This window comes from Pteropus vampyrus, unplaced genomic scaffold (genome assembly GCF_000151845.1).
Source record: "Pteropus vampyrus isolate Shadow unplaced genomic scaffold, Pvam_2.0 Scaffold200, whole genome shotgun sequence".
Classification (NCBI taxonomy): domain Eukaryota; kingdom Metazoa; phylum Chordata; class Mammalia; order Chiroptera; family Pteropodidae; genus Pteropus; species Pteropus vampyrus.
In genome coordinates this window covers 55,493-78,451 of record NW_011888981.1, presented here as the reverse complement: position 1 = coordinate 78,451, position 22,959 = coordinate 55,493, and the positions used below count along the sequence as shown (strand labels likewise).

Below are 22,959 nucleotides of genomic sequence, written 5' to 3'. Positions count from 1 at the left end.
GTATAGACTCTGTGACAAATTAGGATTCAAACTAAGGCAATGGAGAAAAAGAGGAAGTATTTATTTATAGATATAGAAAAAAGCATATAGGATTTACTGCTAAATTAAAAACATAGTTGCTATTTTGAGTAAGATTCCATTATATATAGATTGATACACACATACACACAAACAGTATACAGACATATAAATAGATTTATATGTGCATATGTGCATAGTGTGATATACATCAAAATATTAACCATAGTTATCGCTAGGTGACAAGATTATAGAATAGCTTTATTTTATTTTTTATACTTTTTCTCTATATTCTGAATCTCTGTAGAAAGCATGGTTATTTTAATTATCAGGACAAAATTATATTATTTTCAAACACACTAATGAAATAAAATAGGAAAGAGTCACTTAAGGGGGTTTGAGGAAGAGGAAGTAGTTAAGACTGATACTAGGTTCTGGTCTAAAGACAGGAGATGGGACCATTCGTTGGAATAAGGGGGAAAAAGAGGAATGATAAAACAGTCTTATTTTACATATGCTAGGTGTGTAGTACCTATGGGTCATCCAAGTGGAGATGTCTAATAAACAGCTAAAAATATGGGATTGGAATTTAGGACAGAGGTCTGGGTGAGAAAGAGGATTTAGAATCTTTAATATGTAAATAAAAGGTACAGGTTATTGGTGAGGATGAGATTGCCCATAAAATATGAAGAGCAAGAAAAGGGACAAGAGAAATTTAAAGAGCAGGCAGGCAAAGAGAAGCCAGCATGTGACATGAAGAATGAACAATGAAAAGGAAAAAAGAAAACCAAGAGAATAGTGTCACAGAAGCCACGGAAAACAAAAGGTTTCTAGAGGAAACAATATCAAATGCTGTAGAGAAGCCAAGTAAGCCAGACTGAGAAGTGTCCAACGATTTGGATAATTACATTATTTATAACTTTAGTAGGAGTAATTTCAGTGGACTGGAGAGTAAACTCAGACTGCAGGGAATTGAGAAGTGGGTGGGTGAATTTGCTGAGGAAGTGAAGATACTGAAACTCCTTCAATGAACTGGGATGAGAAGAGAAAGAAAGCAGTAAGTAGAAGGGAACGTTGAGTCAGGAAGAAGGGAGGAGGGAAAAAGAGCACGTAGAGGGAGATGCTGAAGATATAAAGGGGTGATAACTGATAGCACTGAGCTTGGAACAGTTCCCTTCTCATCCCATGCCAAACTAACATCTACTCTTATCTTACATGTTTCAACTTAAATGTCAGTCTCTCCAAGAAGCCTACTCTGAGCTACAAGACTATTTTGGGTACCTCTGCTATATGTTCCAAAACACTCTATATTTCTCCTATGATAACATTCATTACATTTCGTTGCATCTACTTGTTCATAAGTTTGTCTTCCTTAGTAAATGTGTTACATCTATCTTCTTCACTACTGTATTCTCAACTGCTAGTCTGGTACAGAGCTCAATAACACTTTGTTGAGTGAATCAGAGAGTGAGAGGTAAAGAGAATGAGAAAAGTTAGTTTTAGGTTAGAGGAAATCTTTAAAACAATAATTATTATATTAATAACAGAAGTTAACAGAAGTCATTGTGCATGTATAACATGGTAGGTACTGTACAAAGTCACTGATTACCTCATTTAATTCATACTGTAATCCTATGAAATGTGTATCATCACCAACACTTTAAGGCTGAAAAAACAGGCTTAAAGAAGCACTTAAATAACTCCCCAAGGTCACATAGGTAAAAGGACAGTTCCCAACTCACATAAATCTAAATATTTGAATGTCACAATATGAGGAGTTGGAAAACTGAAAAAGTAGAGGCAAAGATAGGTCTTGAGTAGAGAAATCTAGAATGTGCTTGGCATGTGAGGAAAATGATGAAGGAAAGGAAACTAAGGGAAAAGAATTACTAGAGAATATTAAAGAATCAGGCTTGAGGGGCAAATCATTAACTTATAGTACCAAGTTACCCAAAACTAAGAAAAGAGTTTCAAAGAAAAATGTACATTATTTAGTTATGTGAGGTTCTGATCTAATTTTTTAAAAGCAATTATTTATCCTCCATCCAGTGTCAGATACAATGCTAGGCGCTTTTACACACATTGCCTAATAAGATATTATTTCCATGTTATAATGAAAAAACTGAGGCTTTAACCTGACCAAAGTCACAGAGATGGTAAATTATAGAGACATAACTTGTTGTTCTAGGCCTCTGATTCAACATTTAATGCTTTTTATATTGATCTATGCCAGACTTCCTAGTAGGTGAGTCAAGCGCATTAATGCAAGTCAGTGGAGAACTGGCTAACTGACAAAGGATCTTATGATCATCAAACTACATAATAGTCTCTACATTTGGGAAAATTAATAATTCAAGTTGGAGAATTAATAGCTATTTTTGAAGCCATTTTAAAAAAATAAAAATTACTAAATCAGCTGGCATGTAATTTCTACCAATAAGAAAAGAAGTAAGTTTTAGTTAAAAATTTTGACAGGTGAAAATTAACAGATTTTTTATTAATTTCTAAGTAAAAGAAAATAGTCATATTTTAGTATTTTTTTATTAAACTACTTTCCATCTAAAATTAGAGATCTGAATTAACTTGAAAAAAAGTAAAATTTTATCAAAAAGAGTAATCATTTTATCATTGTAAATGAAAAAAATTTTACCTGTCTAAGCCAACAATGGCAGCAGGGTAAAATAAAGGAACACTCAAGGATAGTCTATTTGGAGGACAGCTTGATCTAACAGTCTAAGAAACAGAGAGAAAACTAATTTCCATAATATCTTATTGAGCTCTATATTTTTCCATTTTTCTTCTGTGAATAAAAAAAACAAAAACAAAAACCCAGACCTTCTATATCTAAACTATATCATCTGGATGTTGCATGCTTTGAGCCAGCAATTGCCTCAATTGGGTGGCCACAGGCAGCTGATACCACAGAAATATGGAAGTAAAATAACTGGGTTGGCACAGGAAGAAATAAAGAGTTAGCTGAAATACCTGAATGCAGACGATAAAAATGTAAAGTATTTGGCAGAAGGAATTTAGAAAGGTGAATTTAAAACAATGTCATTATTTTAAAAAAGTGGCTGTGGGAATGAGAGGGGTAAAAATCGGCTATTAAAAAACAAAACGCAAACTGTTGGCAAGTCTCCTGAAATTTAATCAAATAAAAGATTCTTGGCCTAAATTATTTTCTATTACTTATATTTGTATGTTTTCCCTGTCTAATTTCCCCACAGTAAGTAAGGAGGGCCCTTCCTCAATATAGAAGTTTTAAAAAAACTCATTAACAAATATAATTTTCAGGCTAGGTGAAAAAAGTGAAGAGATTAAGAAATACAAATTAGTAGTTACAAACCAGTCACAGGGATGTGAAGTACGGTATAGGAAATACAGTCGATAATATTATAATAATTACGTATAGTGCCAGGTGGGTATTAGACTAATCAGGGGATCACATCATAAATTATAAAAAATGTCTAACCACTATACTGTACACCTGAAACTAATTTAAAATAATATTGAATGTCAACTCATTGAAAAATAAAAATTAAAAAAATATATAATTTTCAAACATTTAATAAGAATTCTTTTGAGACATAAGTGTATATGTATTTCAGTGAGAAATAGCAAATAAGAGATTTTAAAAAATATCTGAATCCAAGGGTCCATTAAAAAAAATCAAACGACAATATTTTTACCTATAGGAATGGGGAACGTTTCTCACATGTGGAGAAATGGTTCAGAAACAATAGGCCATAGTTACCTCCGCCCACGCTTTGAGAACAGCCAGTTTTTCCATGGTTGTGGCACTCTCCCGGTACAGTTGGCTGGAAGAGCCTTTTCCGGACTGAACTTTGTCCAGAGAAGAAACAAGCAGATTGTGTACTCGACGGAGATCGTTGAGATCACTAACAACTCCACTTCCAATCCACGTACTACACACCTAGCCAAAGCAAAATTTTTAATCTTTGTTAAAAAAAATTAACATATAACATGTAAGAAAATGGAGTAAATATAACTTTTTTTACTTGGGGGAAGAAACACAGAACAAAATCAATAAAAAACTCCAAATCTATACTTTAATTTTTTAGTAACAAATCAATTTACGAATTTTTTTTATATACTTATGTCGAAAACAAAATAGTATTTACTAATGTTCCATTGTCTAATTGGACAAACATCTTATCAGAAAAAATTTTCCACCCAAATCAGGTCAGTCATGAATAATTCTTCAATTCAACAACATTTCTGCTTATTACAAGAAAAGGGTTATTCTGAGTTCTATGGAAGAGATTAAAAATAAAGGAAAAAAAACTAGTCCTTGTCCTCAAGTAAGAAAACACAGATTGAACAAATCCATGAGAATATTTTATGATTACAATACTGTACTTAAAACAGAGGAGGGAGAGATTGATTCTAGTAGGAAAAATGGGAATGTTTTGATATCAGGAAGGTCTGTATGTATAGATACAGGGAGGCTACATGGAAGGAGAGATGAGATTAGGAAAGTTAAGTGGGAATAGATTATGGTACAATTTAGAACTGAATTCAGATTTAGGCAATCATGAGTTTCCAAGGCTTCTGAACAGGGAGATATTATTAGAATTGGGCTCTAGGAAAACTGCTTCAGTACTTATGTACAAGAAAGAATGTGTATAGACAATAAGCAATGTGTTCAATTAAGTGACTATTACTGTACTGTGGCGATACTGAAGCCAAGGGAGGGATGTCAAGAAGGAGTGGTGGACGGACAGGGCCCGCTTTTTCCAACAATTACCAGTCCTTGCTTTCTATCTTTTGGCCAAGACATGTTTCACAATTCACAACTTTTTGACAAAAGGTAACAAGGTATAAGAGCCCCATTAAGGAAGACACCAAGTAAGATGTGTGTGGCAGCGCCCCACAATTAACACACGGATATTTCTGTAATGAAACATTGTATGAATCACACAAAGAGAGATTAATCGATACTATAGTCTCACTTAGCTTCACGTCAAGGCCAAATGAGTACAGTTGGCTCAAGTTTCGCTAATAAATAAATTTTCTATGAAAAAGCTTTTGGCTTTAAAGCACTTGATATTGAATCGTGGTTAATGGATTGTGTTCCTACATTTAAAACTTTTTAGAAGTTGAGAATAAATATTAACTATTTTTTCTCTTATAATCTTATTCTCAAAGACGTCAAAACTAAATTTAATAAAAATTAATAAGGATATTTTAAAATTGATTGTTATCAATTATGAACATACTGATGGCAAAATAAAATGCCAGTCAAGACAATGTTGAAAATATGACATTTAAAGTGAAAAAAGATTAAACATGAATATGAAAGTTGAGCTGTTATTCCTAAGAAAACTAAATATATTAAAGAAATCTGATAAATATTTCAATGAAATTTGGTAGAAATATAACTAAAAGTTGGGAGAAATTGTAAAGATTGAGGATTTGGCACTACATTTGCTTTGCAAAAACCTAAGTACTTTCTCCACTTTAAAGAACATGAAACTAGAAATTGCAGATACTGCATTATGGGTTTGACTTATGTAGAAAAACAATGCAGCATTGCATCAGCAAAATTATATTGAGAAAAGACCTTAGCCTTACATCAAAAGAGTGGTGAATGAATGTACATTTATAAGTTTTAAGCTGAAATCAATACTTAAAGTATGTATTATGTTTATGATTCCTATCCTGCTTTAAATGATTCTTTATTAACCCACTGATTATTGTCCCCAACTGTGTTACAATTGAAGATCTTCCCATAATATCTAAGAATTACCCTGATTTCCAGGTTTAACATTACATTTATCTAGTAAATAAGTTGGAATGCCATGTTTCATGATCTGCCTAAAGCCAACTCCTTACTTTCCCGTAAGGAAAGAAACTTGCAACCCACTGCTCCACACGTTTTAAAACCAAGTTTCCTCCCAGAAACAGAATGACAGGAGATCAAAAACTTATGCCTGCCACTAGAAAAGAAGAAATTTCTTATAGAAAAAGCAGCTAGAACCACATAAGAAATAAGATGTTTAAGGCAAATTCAGTAACAGGAAATTTTCACAGTACTTATTCACAAGATGAAATTCTAATAGCCTTTGCTTTTCTAATGACCGAGCTTTGTAGGAGGTTTTCTCTGCTTAAATACTGTGCTCTGAAACATCACCATGATACATTTATTTACACATGACTGTGATTTCTGATGTTGATGTGCTCATATCCCAAAGCAAATGACCTACTGTAACTCTAAAATTTGTACCATGATCCATAGATCTCCTTAAACTAGGCTCCCTCTTCTGTCTGCTATTGGTGAGAGAAGTTCAGTTCTCTGAAGGTCACCATTAAGACAGCAGGCTTCAGAGAAGTAAGTCTTAATAATGGAAGAGGCAAATCCATTCAGCCAAAGAGAGAACTAAGTCAGAATCCCTAACGTATCATTGCAAACGACAGAACATTCTCTGCATAGAGACCACGTAGCTTGGTTATGGATTCTAAACAATAACGATAGACCAGATCCCTGTACTCCAGAAAACTCAAAAGGAGAGAGTTTCTTCTCTGTTATCCTTAGGTAAGCAGAAGAAGGATCTGATTTTATGAAAAAATAGAGCTTAATGCATGATTCCTTTTTCAGGATGAGGCATTATTATTATCATCTTACGAAAGATGTAGGAACATAACTGCTTTCGTAACTCTCTTCAGATACAATTATGTGAGAATAATCCCCTGGGATTAACTTGGCAATGATATTTCCATATTGTGAAATTCTCTGTAGGATAATTTAATACCCAGAAACTTGTAGAATTTCCATAGCCTATGGTCAAAAAAAAATCTTCTGTTTCCTAGCATCGTTACTTTACATTCTTTAATTCCAGATTTTGCAGTTACTTTCATTTTAGTCACTCATGATTTTCATATCTCTGCTCATTTCTGGATTATATAAGAGTCATGTAACCCAAGTCATATCCTCAGCTATGACAAAAAAGAGGATGTGATTAACAGTCCCTACTTCATCATTTGATACAGAATAAAAGAGGAAACTGTCACTGTTATATTTCCAAGATAAAAATAAATGTAATTTAATTTTTCATTCTTCTTTCTTGGAAGTAAAATTCTAAGATAACTTTGAATTTATAGAAGATAACTTTAGAAAACGCTATTTTTCTTCTTACCTGGCAAGCTTTTGCTATTATGTCTGATGGGGTATCTTGTGAAAAGGCTGGTCTTAGAGCAGCTCCCACCTAGAAAAATGAGTACAAGTATTTTATGTTTAAAGATAAGTAGTAAACATAAAGCGTCTTGTGTCTTTGGAGAGGAAAACATACAAAACACATCTTTGTTCTTTTCCTTTTTATTACATCTCTCTTATTTTTCTTTCCAGATACAATGAACTCAACCACATCATTTTTCTTTTGCTTTACAGAAGGTTATCACTATTAAAACTATATAAATGCTATACCAAATAGGCAATTAATTTTTTTCTCTTTCCTTTGTTTTTGTTTAATTGTAAACAGAATTTTCTGACAAAGTAACATGGTCTCAGAGATAACAAAAAACTGCTATTCTTTTTTTTCTATGTTTTCCTGAACATATTTCTAACAGTATTTGTGTCCTGGATGAATCTCAGATAACTGGATCAATTCTGTTAAATAACTTAGTAGTAAAAATTCACAGTCACCAAAAAACCTGACAGATCATTTCACTTGAAAATGAGATGCTTTAAAAGAAGGTTACTCAAGAAATATTACTTTATTTACTGTTGTTATAATAAGTGAAGAACTATGAGCTTTATTTTTAATAAGCCAACATCGGTCACAAATTCTTAGATATATTAGATTTAATTAATATGCATGAGCTGAATAAGGATTTAGATGTAGTGAACTCCTAATCTAAGATTTCTTCCCTTTCACTAGAGATTCAGTTGCTAAGGCATATAAGCAACAATTTGGAAATGGATCAAGAGCCCCTCTCAGTGACTAAAGATACATGGCAACTAAATGCAGTATTAGCATTGCAATAATCAGCTAATCACAGAGCTGGTATTTGATCCCATACTGACGGAGTAAAAATACTATAAAAGAGATCACTGGATCGACTGATAAAACTAGAATAGATTATATAAAAATAGTATATAGTAATGTTCAATTTCCTGAAGTTGATAAGTGTTCTATAATTATGTAAGACAATGTTCTTGTCCTTTGGAAATATAGACTGAAATGTCCAAGGGTAAAGGTACGTGACTTAAATAATTTACTTTTAAATGGTTTAGAAATAAAAGTGTGTATGAGTTTGTTTGTGTGGAGAGAGATCGATACTATAAATGTTAAAGCAAATGAGGCAAAATTAACAATTGGCAAACATGAATAAAGGATATAAGACAGTTTTTTGTACTATTCTTGCAACTTTTTTGTAAGTTTGAAATTATTTGAAATTATTTCTAACTGAAAATTAAAAAATAGAAAAGATCTTCATTCTGATAGGTTGGGTATTGGGGGTAAACAACTGTACATAGGTTTTCTGTAGCCAGTTGGGCTAAAAACTGTAACTTCCTCATTTGTACCTGTGTTGGAAAAACAATGAATTATACATTATTTACACTTTTATTTCATTTAAGTATAAATTTTAGAAAAGGTGTGGTGTGTCTGGAACCAAGAGTATGATATAATCACAGTAAAAAAAAGTCTGTTCTTTCCTTGCTAATGTTAAGTTTTTTGCTTTCATATAATCACCATTATTAGGATTACATCTATTGTGTCTCATTTGAAGAACATAATTAAAGGAATAAATCTCAGGAGAAATAAGTGCCTCTGTTTAGAATGAAAGAAAAAATCTTTCAAAAGTATCTAATTCTTTCTGTAATAGTTTATCTGCTGTTATTAAAAGTTAATTTATCCTTTCGCATACAGGGCACAGTTGCTTTTCATTTTTTAAAATGCTTATAAAGTCTCAACATATAAAAATAATGGCAGCAAATCCACAACACTCTGTGAATGTTCTTTTTATCTTTTAAGTGGCAAGGCTAAATATCTAAACATAAGTCAGGAAAGCCAGGCTGGAATTTCTATTCTAGTTTTATCACTAACATGTTATCACGACTTAAAAATAGTGACAAGTTTTATGCTGTTGTTTTTGCAACTGTGAGTTGATTCAAACTATGTAACAGACAATGGGAGGAAAGATATGTCTTCCATGTGAATAAATAGGCTGCAATTCCAAATACATTTCTACAGGGAATCTTTACTCTTTTAATGATCACTCCAAAGATCAATTTTAACTTTTTAAATAAATAAGATATCTCACATTAGCTTGATACTGCTCCAGAATCACATGACCTGGAAATTCTGGCTCAGGCACAGATGCAAATTTCTTGATAATGTCTTCAAGTGCTTGGAGTCCAGCCATCCGCAGCTGGTTACTATGATCGGTTGCAGCCATGAATGCCATGCGAATGAGGTCAGAAAGATGAAGTACCAAGAGGTCATCTGAAAATAAAAATAGAAGGAAAAAGGAAAACTTTTCCAAAAATAAGTGTAATAATGCAAAAATATAAAATGAAATAAATTTCCTTTAAAAAGCACTTTGATTCTCATATTTTAGTGTTTAAAAATAACAAAGATACACTTTCAAGAAAGTTTCCATATTATAATCTCTCAAGAACACTGGTAAACTGATTACTATAACTTTCCCCAAAGAAATCTAATTCTTTTAGAACAGGGACTGGAAAACTTCCTCTGTAAAAAAACAGATAATAAATATTTTTGACTAGGCCAGCCATGTAATTTCTATAGCAACTACACAACCCTGCTGTTGTAGTATGAAAATAAAGTTTTATTGGAGCACTGCATAACCATCTGTATACAGCATGTATACGGCATGTATACAGATGTTTATGCAGTGCTCTGATAAAACTTTATTTACAAAAACAAGCTGTAGGCTAGATTTGAACTACAGGCTGTAGTTTGCCAAACCCTACTCTGAAAAAGACTTTTATAAGGATAAGATGCAGAAAGGGAAGTATTTTTTCCTTTTAGCCTTAAAGTAAAGGCTGACCTAAATCTGCCCTAACAAAGCTTAAAAGCAAGTCTCAAGAGATTTCAAAAGATGTCAAGTAATTTAACTACAACCCAGAACAAAGTCCAACACCATTTAAAGAGATAAAACAAAATCCAGCACTAATAGCACAAAATTTGCAATGTGTAGCATCTAATAAAAAGTACCAGGGATGCAAATAAGCAGAAAAAATATATCTCATAACAAAGAAAGGAAAGGAAAAAAATCGACAAACAGAAACAGTTCTAGAAATGAGAGAGTTGATAAATTAGCAGAGGCCTTAAAACAGATATTATAAATATGTTACCTATATTCAAGAAGGAAAAGGAAAGTATAAATATGAAGAGAGAAATAAAAGAGAAAACCACAGACAGGACTTTTAGAGATAAAAAATAAAATATCTGCAATAAAAAATATACTGGATAAGATTATTAGCGATTAGATACTGAAGAAGGAAAGATAAGCAAACTTAAAGACAAGGTAACAGAAATTAAAGAATTTATTGAATTAGAGGACTCTAAAATCCTTCAGGAGGCTACAAAAGTTGCAAAGATTTTTTGAAGCAGTGGCAAGTCTGTGGTTCAACCTCACCCTGAAATAGCTCCTATTTAAACAGGTTTTGCTGTTATTGCTACTGTGAAGGTTACAAGTATCTTCCACTTTTTTCATGTGCCTACCTAAAAGGCCAATTTTAGAATCTTAAGTTCATAAAAGAATATCTGTTGGTTTAAAGGAGGGAAGCAAAGAAGACTAAGAGCAAAAAAATATTTTGCTAGAAGTCCCCAGTGCTTCCTCAACTGAGAAAGGTAAAAACACACCATCGATAAAAACTAGATACAAAAAACTATTGCCAGAATTTGCAAGAAAATTTCTAAGGCAGAAGGAGCCATATTAAAATGGGCATATTCATATTATGCCAACCCAAAGTAAATAAAAGGACCCTTTAGTCCTCCTGCTCTCTCCATCACCTAATTGACAAGGTCCAGGACTATATTAATCTACCAAACCAAACTAGGCAGTTGTTCCTGGAATGAAAGTGCTGTTGCTTCTCCACACAATCTCTACCTCCAACCTTTCTTAAGTCAGGACCTTTATCTTTTTTTCAAATACAAGGAGATGAACTCTTAAAGGGGTGTAATAGGAAGGGGTACTGGGAAGAAACTCCAAAATGGGGAAAGAATTAGCAGGCTGTTAGAGGTTTATGACATCTGGGAGAAGTAATTCCTTACAACTAAAACACAGTAGATAGAAAGAGAGATAAGAATGACACAGGAAGAGCCCACACTTATTGGGTCTATAATCTTCCACATACTCTGCCATGACTGTTCATAATGGCAGACAGTAGGTGCTAGAAAGGATCCTGTTTCAGTAAAGCAAAACGAAGCAAGTTAGATACTGGAATCTAGGTCGGGGAGCTGTTATATCAGCTCACCATCCAGCTACCAATGTGAAGTACCCAGTAAATCAAGAGAACATGGGCGATCCACCCAACAACATTACACAGTGTGAGAAAATGCCAAACATGATGAGTGTGCTCCTCTTTCAATGATACATAAACAAACAAGCTTGTGAAAAAAAAATATACCCAGGGAAAAGAAAAATTCTGAAGATTCGGCGAAAAAGCTAACCTCTGAAAATAATTTTCTATAAAAACAAGAATAAAATTTAGAAAATCATTTGTCATCTCAATAGGATACAAAAATCATGGCTGCTATAGAACAAGAACAGAAAACTATAATGAGTGAAAAGAATTCAGTATAATGGAGGTGAAAGAAAGACCGAAAAATTAAAGGAAAACTAAAAAAACAAAAGAAGACTTAAGATGCACTACAGAAGCAGAAAAGAATAAAATATTATCAGTGATATAAAGGGAAAACTTGTGAGGATCTCTGACAATGCAGGCAGAAGAACAAGACACATAATGAGAAAAAAAAAAAAATAAGAAAGACATAGAAAGGAAAGCCAATTTAAAGATCTTTACCATTCCTTAAATACAGCAGGAATACTTATCCTCCTGTGCCTTTACAAATTCTCTCACTCCCTCTGCTTATAATAAACCAGTGTGGTAGGCAGAATAATGGTGCCCAAATATGTCCTTTCTCTTATCCCTAGAATCTGTGAATATGTTACCTTACATGGCAAGAGACTTCCCTGATGTGATTAAAATTATGGACCACCAAATGGGAAAATTATCCTAAATTTTCCATATGGGTCCAATTTAGTCACAAGCTTGTAAAATCAGAGTGCTTTTCCTCTGATAACTAAAGAAGGATCACAAAGAGATTCAGCCTTTCTGGCTTTAAAGATAAAGAAAAGGGACCAAAAGCCAAGAACTGCAGGTCACCTATTGAAGCTGAGAAAGAGAAAAAAGATTCCTACAGAGCCTCCAGAAAGGAACACAGACCTGCCAACACCTCAAGTTTAGCCTGGTGAGCCTAATGTTGGACTTGCTGATGTACAGAACTATATGTCAATAAATTTGTGTTGTTTTAAGCCACTAAGTTTGTAATCATTTGTTATATAGCAGCAATAGACAACTAATACAACCAGCTTCTTCTACCTTGAAAACACTTTCTCTGCCTTTAAAATTTAGCTTCAAAATTCCGTGAGGTCTTCCCTGGCTATTCAGGAAATGAATACTACGTTTTAATGTCCCCAAAGCACTCTATCATACCAATACTGGGACATATAATTATGTGAATGATAAATCTGTTTCTCTGTCTTCTAGAATTAAAATTTTTCAAAGGCATGGATTATGTTTATTTTCTTCTTTGTATTACCAATGTGTAGCAAAGAACAGGATTCAGTAAATATTTGATAAATAATGACATGAATAAAGACAGTGTTAATGACATATCGTGCTTTGTTGGTATCCTATATTCAGATTCACATTTTATACATGGTTTACCACTGTTTTACTTTTTGTTTGTTTTTTTTAATCCATTGTGAACTCTGCTGTTTCTCAAACACAATAAGCTGAAAGGCATTTTTAATGTATAGACTTCAATATTGTTAATACATATAATGTGTCTTCAGATATTTAAAAAATGACAGGGTAATGAAGAGACTACAAAGTACAAGACAGAGACAGTTTGTTACTCTACAGTTCTCTCAGCTTGTCTGTCTCTTCATTTGTAAAATAAAGATACTGAAGCTCATAATCTCTGTAAATTCCCGGGGATGTGTGGTATAAAAAGCTTATAAAAGATAAAAACAGTGAGCGCTTTCAGTAATAAACAATTTTTACCTTTTCAAAAAACCTAATAGCATTTCTGAAATCTAACAGTTTGAAATCTGCAAGTTTGAAATCTGCCAAGGCATTCAAAAATTCTGACATTTTCCATACTGGGGACTGCAAAACTCACTTTATGCACCGAAAAGCTTCGCCATTTCTGTAATAGAGTGCTAACCTGAGACTTTTAACACTGAAGTGTTAAAACTAGGACAATGTACTGAGGAAACATAAGTTACTGTCACCATGTCCTTAGAGCAAATGATTTAGATGATAGATGATAGACAGACAGACAGACAGCCATGAAAAGCACAGTCTAAAGCATGTTATATAGCAGTAAAATATTTCAAACCTATAAAAATACTCTGAGGAAAAAAAGTACTTATTTTAAGTTTACTTGTAGGGTTTCGTAGTTTAGCAGAACGGGCCATTGCAAGATCAAAGTGAGCCTGGTCCGCATTCTCACACAAATTGATGATTCGACACAGGCAATCAGCAGCGAACACCCGAGTGGCCCACCGAGGTGCCACAAAGGGCTTTGATTTATCTTCTTCGCCTAGTGTGGTAAACATGGTATCATCATCCATCTCATCTTTCTTTTCAGATTCCTCATCTTTTCCACTACTTAACAGAGTTGCAGTACTCATATCTGTAATAAAAATAAAAGCATATTGTAACAACCTCACATATTAGCAAAAATGATGCTATAGAAATAGCATTAATGTTAAAAGATTTCTAATTTTAAAAAGACTAAATTCTCATTTTTTGAAAACAGAATTGGCAAGTCTCTTTTTTAGACAATCAATCTAAAGGATAATATAAATGTATCTTACATATATGACTAGTTTCATATAGCATATTAACTACAGAGTAACCTGGGATTTTTATATATGAAAATTTAGTTTGAATTTAGTCATTTTCGAAAAAAAAAATCATTAGATTGCAATGTAATTTAACCTTCAACATTTATATAGAAATCTAGATTAAAAATTATTAGTATTTTTAAATGTAAGTTCACATTTGTATATATATCTATATCTATGCATAGATCTACATATGTGTATATATAAATACATATCAGGTAGTAGTTTTCCATTATTTTGAAAACATATTTTTTATTTAAATACATACCACTAGAAGCTGCCAGGACATCTTTACAAAGCATTAGCCAGTGGGAAAGTTTTTCTACAGCCAATGATGAAAGCATATGTCCCAAAGTATCATGAATATCGGAACATAATTTTCTATCTGTCTCTCGGTCTAGCATTCCAAAAAGAAGTCCCTCAAGACCTGTTTCTGTTATGTTAACACCTCGGTGTCGGCAATGGATATCACTTCGAGAACTACCTCCAGGTGCAAAAGGACTGACATCTGAAAAGCAATTTTTACAGATGAACTTGTATAAGATTTTGCTGTATACTGTAGATAACAATTATGCTAAAGAACAAGGCTTACATGTAAATTCACAATAGCAACAAAACCAGCTAGCTATATATATAATTTATCTGTGGCTTCCAGTTTACATATCTTGAGGATTAGAATTTAATCTGACAATTAAAGGTAAAACCCTGATCTTTAAGACTGATTATTCTGAGGTATTTTAAACAAATATCCAGGGAATGCTCAGTAAAAATATTTGATTCTAAGAAGTGTGGGCAACAGATATTTTCTAAATAGATTTAATGTAACGAACTGAAAACTTATTGCTATACGTGTTGGAAGAATAAATTGAAACCTGATTCAAATCTTACAGTTCAGATTTTTCAAAAAATCTATAAAGACAGAACACAAATTATAAATGCATTGTATCCTAAAAGTTCATCTAAAAATGTGGAAAATTCCTTCTAAGAAACATACAATCAAAAGTAATAGTGTTATGAAATAGTAACAGTTAAAGTTCTTGCTTTATCGAAAAATGTTTTTGTTCTCATAAACAAAGTAATAAAAATGGCAGCCCTAAGAGTGAACACAGTATGTTTTTTAATAGAACTCTTATTATACTATGCTAAAATTGAAGTTATTTTGGTATCTTGCTTCTTAGTACCTAAGCAACTTCTGTGCATTGGAAAGCTCTTAGCTTACTCTCACATAGAGGAAAGAGCTCTGTCAATTAAGCTCTGAAAAAGTTCCCAAACAACCTATCTCTAGATTCTAGAAGACCAGCTGTGATATGCTTAAAACCCTCCAAAAAAGCAGAAAGATCTGAAGAAATCAAAGATTTACCTTTTGCTACCAAATCATCTACTGACATTTCATAGATTATTTGTTACTTTGGCCTTATTTCTCAGAGGAAAAGTTATATCACAAAAAGTTAACTGCTGTCAAAGACGGGAACCTTTCTCTTTGGGTACCCCCAAAATAGATCATTTCTCTTTTCAGAAGTCTATTAGTGACACAAAGCAATATTCCCAGAATTAGTCATTCTTTATATATATAAATCATCCTCAAGGGATGGCAGAATTATTCAGATACTAACTGCTATCTTTTTAAGCTGCAAAAATTTTTTAAAGGTAAAAATGTGAAATTGCCAAGAAAACTACAACATAATTTTAAAGGCGGTAACACTTTTATTTTATTTAAAAGAATAAGAAAATTGGCCACATTTTAACATAAAAATGTGACTTAATAAGTAATACCCATTTGAAATGTCAAAATATTAAACGAAAAAAATACTGACTGATAAAATAACTTACTAGCACCACTGCTCTCTTTGTCTCCTGCATTCTTTGCTAAGCTCATGGCGTATTCACATACTTCAGCCGCTTCTCTTTGTGCAAGCTGTCGGAGACACGCCACAGCTGCTCGTCGAAGCAACAGATGGGAACTACATAAGTGAACCTGGAAACCATAACAATTTTAGACAATTTTTTTAAAAAGCTGTAATCTTACTTGTTTAACGAATGTATATTATCACCTTACTTGTGAAGGGGTTCTTCATTTAACAGTCTCATTTGTTCAAAAACTACAGCCTAATAATGGCCTTTTGGAAATACAATAATACCAATAAAATACATAAAAATATATATATTTTTTTATGTCAAAATAACTGTCCCAAAACCTGGGCATTAAAGATCATATATTTAAAGTCCAGAAGGATCTTTTGCATATCATATTTACACATGGTCCTACTAAACTTTGCCATCTAAACTTTTTAAGTGCATAGATTAAATGCAGTGAATGAAAACTGAGGGGGCAGAGCGCACAGTAAAAACTGAAAGCAAAGGAGGGTATTTATTAAAATTTTCAAAATTAAGCAAACATAATCACCTGAAAAGAACTGCAAAATAGAGCCTTTTATCTCAAAAGTTCTTGAAAGAATCAATATAGTACACTCTGATATGTGAAGTAAAGTATAAGGCACAGCATAGCCTAATGATTTAAGAGCTCAAGTGAGATTTGAATCCTGGCTCTGTCACTTACTCCTGTGTGACCTTAGACAAGGTACTTAATCTGTGCCCTGTCTCCTCATTTGGAAAATGGAGATAGTAATTCTTCACAGGAATATAGTGAAAATGAAATAATATAAGTATTTTGTTTAGAACAGTGACTAACACATTATAATTGCTCAATAAATATTAGCTATTATCATTATTACTATAAATATGATTAAGACAATATTAAATTATCTTTCACATGCTGCTTTTTAAGCACAGAATTGCGTAATACATTTTAGAAAAAATCCTATCTAGAAATGATGAAGGGCGGAATAATTATGTGGACTACATCACCCCTTCGCAATACTAGATAGTATATTTCTTGTAATAAAAATATAGCATTATTAATATACCATTATAGATTATATGTTTTATGTTAACATAGCATTTATAACTTATATATTTGCATAAAATTCATAGCTCATGAAATTTATACCAAGTATTTAAAAAAATAAAACAAAGGACAAAACATGATAAATTTTTTTTCAGCAAAATGTTATTCACTTCTAATCCTAAAAATAAATACATTTTAGAATTTTCAAATATCCTAAAACTAGAAAGCTTAAGCATGTTCATCTGAAATGGGAAGAACAAGTCATTTAGTCTCTCAGTTTCTTCCTTTTTATCTGTACAATGGGGACAATGTCTACCATGCCTATCTTACGCAATTGTGGTAAGAATCAAATGACCAAATATGTATGAAGAAGAATACCATAAAAATGTAATTTAATTATAATTAAATAGAACTGTAGCTAAGAAAATACCTTCAACAAATGTTGACTGGCTGAGACAAAATGAAAATGAAAGAAATAAAATATTTTAGTTTACAAAGTGTTTTCAAAAACTCCATTTCAATGATTCTGAGGTGTATTTCTTTTTCTATTTTAACATCTCTATACTTAGACATTAAAATTACAATCTATGGTATCTTACAGTCACTGTAAACTAGGTAAAAGTAAAAAATGTATTTGTTTGAAAATTTTCCATTGACACTTTCTGATAAAACCCACAAAATATTAGGAACAAAACATACTAAATTTGATTTAAAAAAAAAAAAATGTGGTTTCCTCATGTCCCTTCCTAGTCCCTTAGAGAAAATCACAATCTATCGTGACATCCCCCTTAGTTTGGTTTAGCCGGTTCCTAAACTTTATATTAATGGAATTATGTAGTAGTATTCTCTTCTGTATCTGGCTTCTTTTTAGCAATATGTCTGTGATTTTCATCTAATTGATTCCATGTAACAGTAGTTCATTCATTTTTATTGCTGTATAGTATTCTATTAAATAATTATAGCACTCTGCTGATTGATGAACATTTATGTTGTCTGTTCTTTGGCTATTAAATAGTATTAAAATTTGTATAATGAATAACATAGCAACGAACATTCCCATACATGTCTTTTGGCATACATATGCCTGGACTTCTGTTAGGTACTTACTTAACAGTGGAGTTGCTGAGTCATACTGTATGTATTCAACCTCTATAGATTAGGCCTAATTGTTTTCCAAAGACACTTTTTTACTTATATTCCACAAGCCTCAGGCACACTGTGCTGCTTTCTACTACATCAGACCTCTACCTTTCTGTAAAAGCCCCTGTTATTTTACACTTTATGTCATCTTGCTATCTCTGCTTGTTCCTACCATGTCCTTACATCCTAGACAACTGGACACTCCGGCTCTGTCACTGATGACTTGGGCATTCAGCTCAAGTCTTCCTCTCGTTGACATCTACAATTTTCCTAGATGACATAAATGCTTATGCACAGAATAATTCTGTCAGGACAGGAGAATGAATAACTGGTCACATTGTATAAAAGCAGTTGCTTGCCAGAAGGGAAATAGCAATAATTCAGAGTGGTGGTTATTCTTTCAAAACCACATTTTGAATAGCTTATCATTATACAAATTTTAATACTATTTTATCATTTAATAAAGATTACTATGGTGTAACTTATCTCTCAAAACATTTGCTGAAAAAAAAAATCACACTTCATTTGTGTTACACATGGAATCATCACATAATACAACCACTTCTGGTGGCAATAATTAAGTAGAAAGGAACATGAAATTTATAAAAATCTAAATTGATTTTACTAATTTGGATGAACCCAAGTGTAGACTATTTTTCAGTGAGCGTCAAAAGATCTGGTAATAAAGACAGCACAAAGGACTTCTGTCAATATGGAAACAAGACAACACTTGAACGGCCTTTTTTCTCATCTTTATCCTGCCATGCTATTTCCTTCCCACCAGCCGTCTTTAATCATACCACTCAGTCTTTTGGAAGAGGTTCAGGAAAGTGCTCCAACGTGCCAAGTAATAAAACCCTTGAGGTTCTACTAAGGAAATCAGTTTGGAGACATTATTTTGTGTTAACACACAGGAAACACACTGCGTTCCCTATGGCTTATTGATAACCTACACCAAGATTAAAAAAAGTCATATTATTACTTCCCCAGATCCTCTTAAATGTGTTCTTATCTCATAAGGTCAACTTCCATAGTATTATTACCCTTAAGGAAAAAAAAAAAAAAAAAGGAGGAACCGGACAACTGAGGAGCGTGTCTGCATTTTCATCACATTTGTTAGTTGCCTGTCTAAGCTTGTATCATGTAACAAGTTCACTTTGTTTAAGAGGTGCCATCTATGGCCTCGGAGCTTGGGTATTAGACCATGGCTTTTGGCAGGAAGCTATATATATTGTTGCAGGATGCAATCTAATGTATACTCTTAGTTGACTATTTTCTTTAAGGATGGTCTTTGTTCCCATTTCACGTGCATCTGGTTTCTGCCCTGTGGCACACTCAAACTCCTTGACAATCTAAGACTAGTTCAGTTCCCTCTGGTCTGTAGTGAAACAGGAGCAAATCTTGTTGAGTAAAGCTAAATATACCACATGAGATCTAATATCTTAGCCTTCAATTCCTTCACCACATCCTGGATTACCTTCTCTTCTCTCTCAGCAATATCTTTCCATGGTTACATTTATAGTGCCTTTGTCCCCATATATCAGCCTCCTCCTGTCTTTGCCTTCCTCCCTTATTCAAATGACATTTCATAATCCATTATTTCAACACTGTCTTGTTAACATCCTCGCCTCGGTCATCCTGGCATTTAATTGAATCTGCTTGGCCAAAGCCCAACTGTGAATGTATCAAAATATCTGGCTGCTCGATGCCTGCACACAAGTTGTTAACAGGTGCTGAAAAAAATCTCACGAGGTAGACTGGTACCATCATTAATTACACAGTGGAGCCAAAGAGGGCCACTGACCTCTACTGAACCCTTAGTACTACCACAGAATCTTATATTTCTCCAGTTACTCTCATCTCTCATAGCCCATTCTCCTCAAACTTCTGACCTCTTCTTTGTTCCCTCATTCACAGAATTTGATCTTCTCTTTTACTTGATTAAGAAAGTAAAAGTCATTAGATAACTCCCTCAACTTCCAGCCACCAAATCTATAAACCCACCTATATCTATGGTCATCCTTTCCTCCTCTCTTTATGTTGCACTGGAAGAGATATCCCCTTACTAAGCCCTGGAAACTCTATTCCATTAGGAACCCTGGATAACTGATCATTCCCTCTCTGCCCTACACCTTTAACTCTTCCACCCTGCTGGCTCCATCTCATTAGCATTTAAGCATGCTCACATCTCACTACTGTAGGAGAAAAAAGAGTCTCTCCTGACCCCACTACCCCCTTGAACTAGTGTCCTCTGTCCTCTCCTTTCCAGTCAAACTTCTGGAAAGAAGTTTCTGTTTATATTCCATCTAAACTCAATCTATTTGGGCTTCCATTTGTACCACTCTACCAGATGACTAAACAGTTCCTTAAAAGCATCACACTCCTTCCTATCTCAGGGCCTTTTACATCTTTTTCCCTCTGCCTAAAAATAAATGCTATCTACTCCAATATCACACTCTTCTCTAAACTAACTCCTCTGTATCCTACAGAGCACATCTTAAATATCATTTTTCAGGGGAATCTTTTCTGAATCCCTAGACTACGAAAGGCTCGGCCATTAAATGCTCTCCTGTAGCCTTTTCTAGCACTGATTTGTAAATAATTATTGCTGACCATGTTCCCTGGAAACTATAAACTTCATTACAACAGAGACTTCATTTTTCTCACCCACAAATATATCCCTCATGGTCCACGTGGTGCTTGACATACAGCAGGTTCTCAATAAATATTTGTTGAGTGAATAAATTAATGACTATGATGATAGCAACAGATCCTCAGAAGTTATTAATCAAACTTTAGGAAATAAAATCTGAGTGGGAAAAACTGAAATTATGCATTCTCAGCCAAGAAATAAATGGTTTATGAAAATATTTCCTAAGATGTGAAAGAGAAAATCAGTGAATAAAATTGTCAGAAAATGACTTTTGAAATTGCAACTCCAGAAGTCACCATCCAGGAAACATATTTTTTTGTTTTGGCCTAGTTTGATCCTTTGGGAAACAAATTTGGGGATCCCTAAATAAATCAATGAATGGAACAGGCTTTATACTTACACAAAGGCTAGGAACGAGACTAGATAGATTGACATGTCGTGGTGCAAACATGTGAAGTTGCTGAAGGCAAGATATGGCAGCTGCCTGAACGAGGGAATCTGAATGATCCTGGGTAATTGCACAACCCACCAAACAAGAAGAACAAATTGTGGAAATTGTTGCTTTATTCCCTAGTAGTAAAATTTAAAAAAAAAAAAAAAAGTAAAATACAATTATTTTGTTATCATAAAAAATAATCCTAGAAAACAATTAACTTCTAAATAACCCCTCCTTCTAATTGCTATTAACAAAAAGTCTACAGTCCATAGAAATGACTTCAAAACATGACTGTATATGGATGACAAAAATGCATCTCTTTTAGATTTAGCTAGGTTTATATTTATTCCTCAATAAACTATATTGTCTTTTAAACCCATCATTGTTTTTATCTGAAAGAGCCAGAAGACTCCTTATTCTCTGGTTCTCTGTTCGACCAACATTATTACCTCTATTACATAATTATTTCAAATTCCATTTTCCTAATAAGTTAATAGCAACTTTTACAGAGGTAATTAGGAAAAATAAATGGTAGTATTCTATACTGTCTATATAAAAATTTCTTAATTGCCAAATTGATTTAAAATTTTTACAAATGTAAAATAATTTTATATACATATAAAGACCAAACATAAAGAGTCACATAAGAGTCACATTCTAATTTGATATATGCTTTGCCTTATCATCATCACATCAGAAAGCACTTGGTAAACATCTATACCTAATTAAAGGTGTATATTTATTCTCTCCATATCCTTCGGGTATTCATTGGAAAAAAAGACTATCAACTTTCTCAAAGAGATTGCTGAGTCCATGAAAGAAACAAGTCTATATCACATATTTTTCCATTGTTAGCATTCTTCTTTAAGATCTTTTGTTTTCACTTCTTTCCTTTTAAAATTATCCGTCCATAGTGGTTAAGAATGCAAGAAAAAGAAATTGATCTGGGCTTCATGTCTGACTCCAACCACTCACTGACTATAGACAAATATATCCTTGGAAAAGTTCTTAACCTCTCTCAGCCTCAATGTTTCACTTGCAAAATGGAGAGCTATATCAATCCCAGGATAGTTGTCAGAATCAAATGAGTTGTTTAAAAAAAGCGTGACACATTAAAAGCATTTAATAAATGTTGAAATAAACTTGGAAAGTAGCTTATACATTCAGGATAAATTCACAGTAATTTGCTGACTTGAGTGTTTATTTAATTTAACCATTAGTTCCTTTAATTTAAGATGAACTTACCTTGTAGTTCAGGGCCAACAGTAGTAATTATAGCACCCAGGCATCTACCCAAACACTGATGAACTTCTGTATGCGAAGGTGGAACTGTCAAAAGCAAGGTAAGAACTAGAGATAATGTTGGTTCCACATACCCACGATACATTGGGCCACTAGAATCCACTATCAAAGCAAGTGAATGAAGAGACCAAGTCTGAAATAAAATATAATTTTATTTTAGTTGTAAGAAATAGAGTACATTAAATTAATTTTTAAGCTAAATTTTAGTAAATTCTATCATCTTAGTTTTTTTAATCTTAGTTTTTAATCAAAGACCTAGAAATACTTAAAATTATATTCCTTAAGAAATAAGGCCCAGATCTTCAGAGCACTAGCTCTGCTGGGACTGTGGGTAATAAATTTGAGTTCTCCTAAAGAAAGAAAGAAAGGGGGGGG

General features: G+C 33.1%; 1 protein-coding gene across 2 annotated transcripts in view; it reads right to left on the bottom strand.

Moving 5' to 3' along the window:
* HEATR5B (HEAT repeat containing 5B) overlaps window positions 1-22,959 on the bottom strand; it is a 73,850-nt gene that overhangs the window by 15,796 nt on the left and 35,095 nt on the right. For both annotated transcript variants that reach the window (XM_011372087.2, XM_011372088.2), the window contains exons 20-27: window positions 22,528-22,717; window positions 21,247-21,416; window positions 15,979-16,123; window positions 14,417-14,656; window positions 13,683-13,934; window positions 9,304-9,485; window positions 7,176-7,244; window positions 3,773-3,952 (exon numbers count right to left, since the gene is read on the bottom strand). In XM_011372087.2, coding sequence (XP_011370389.1) covers window positions 3,773-3,952; window positions 7,176-7,244; window positions 9,304-9,485; window positions 13,683-13,934; window positions 14,417-14,656; window positions 15,979-16,123; window positions 21,247-21,416; window positions 22,528-22,717 — 1,428 coding nt within the window. The remainder of the gene's footprint in view (window positions 1-3,772; window positions 3,953-7,175; window positions 7,245-9,303; window positions 9,486-13,682; window positions 13,935-14,416; window positions 14,657-15,978; window positions 16,124-21,246; window positions 21,417-22,527; window positions 22,718-22,959) is intronic.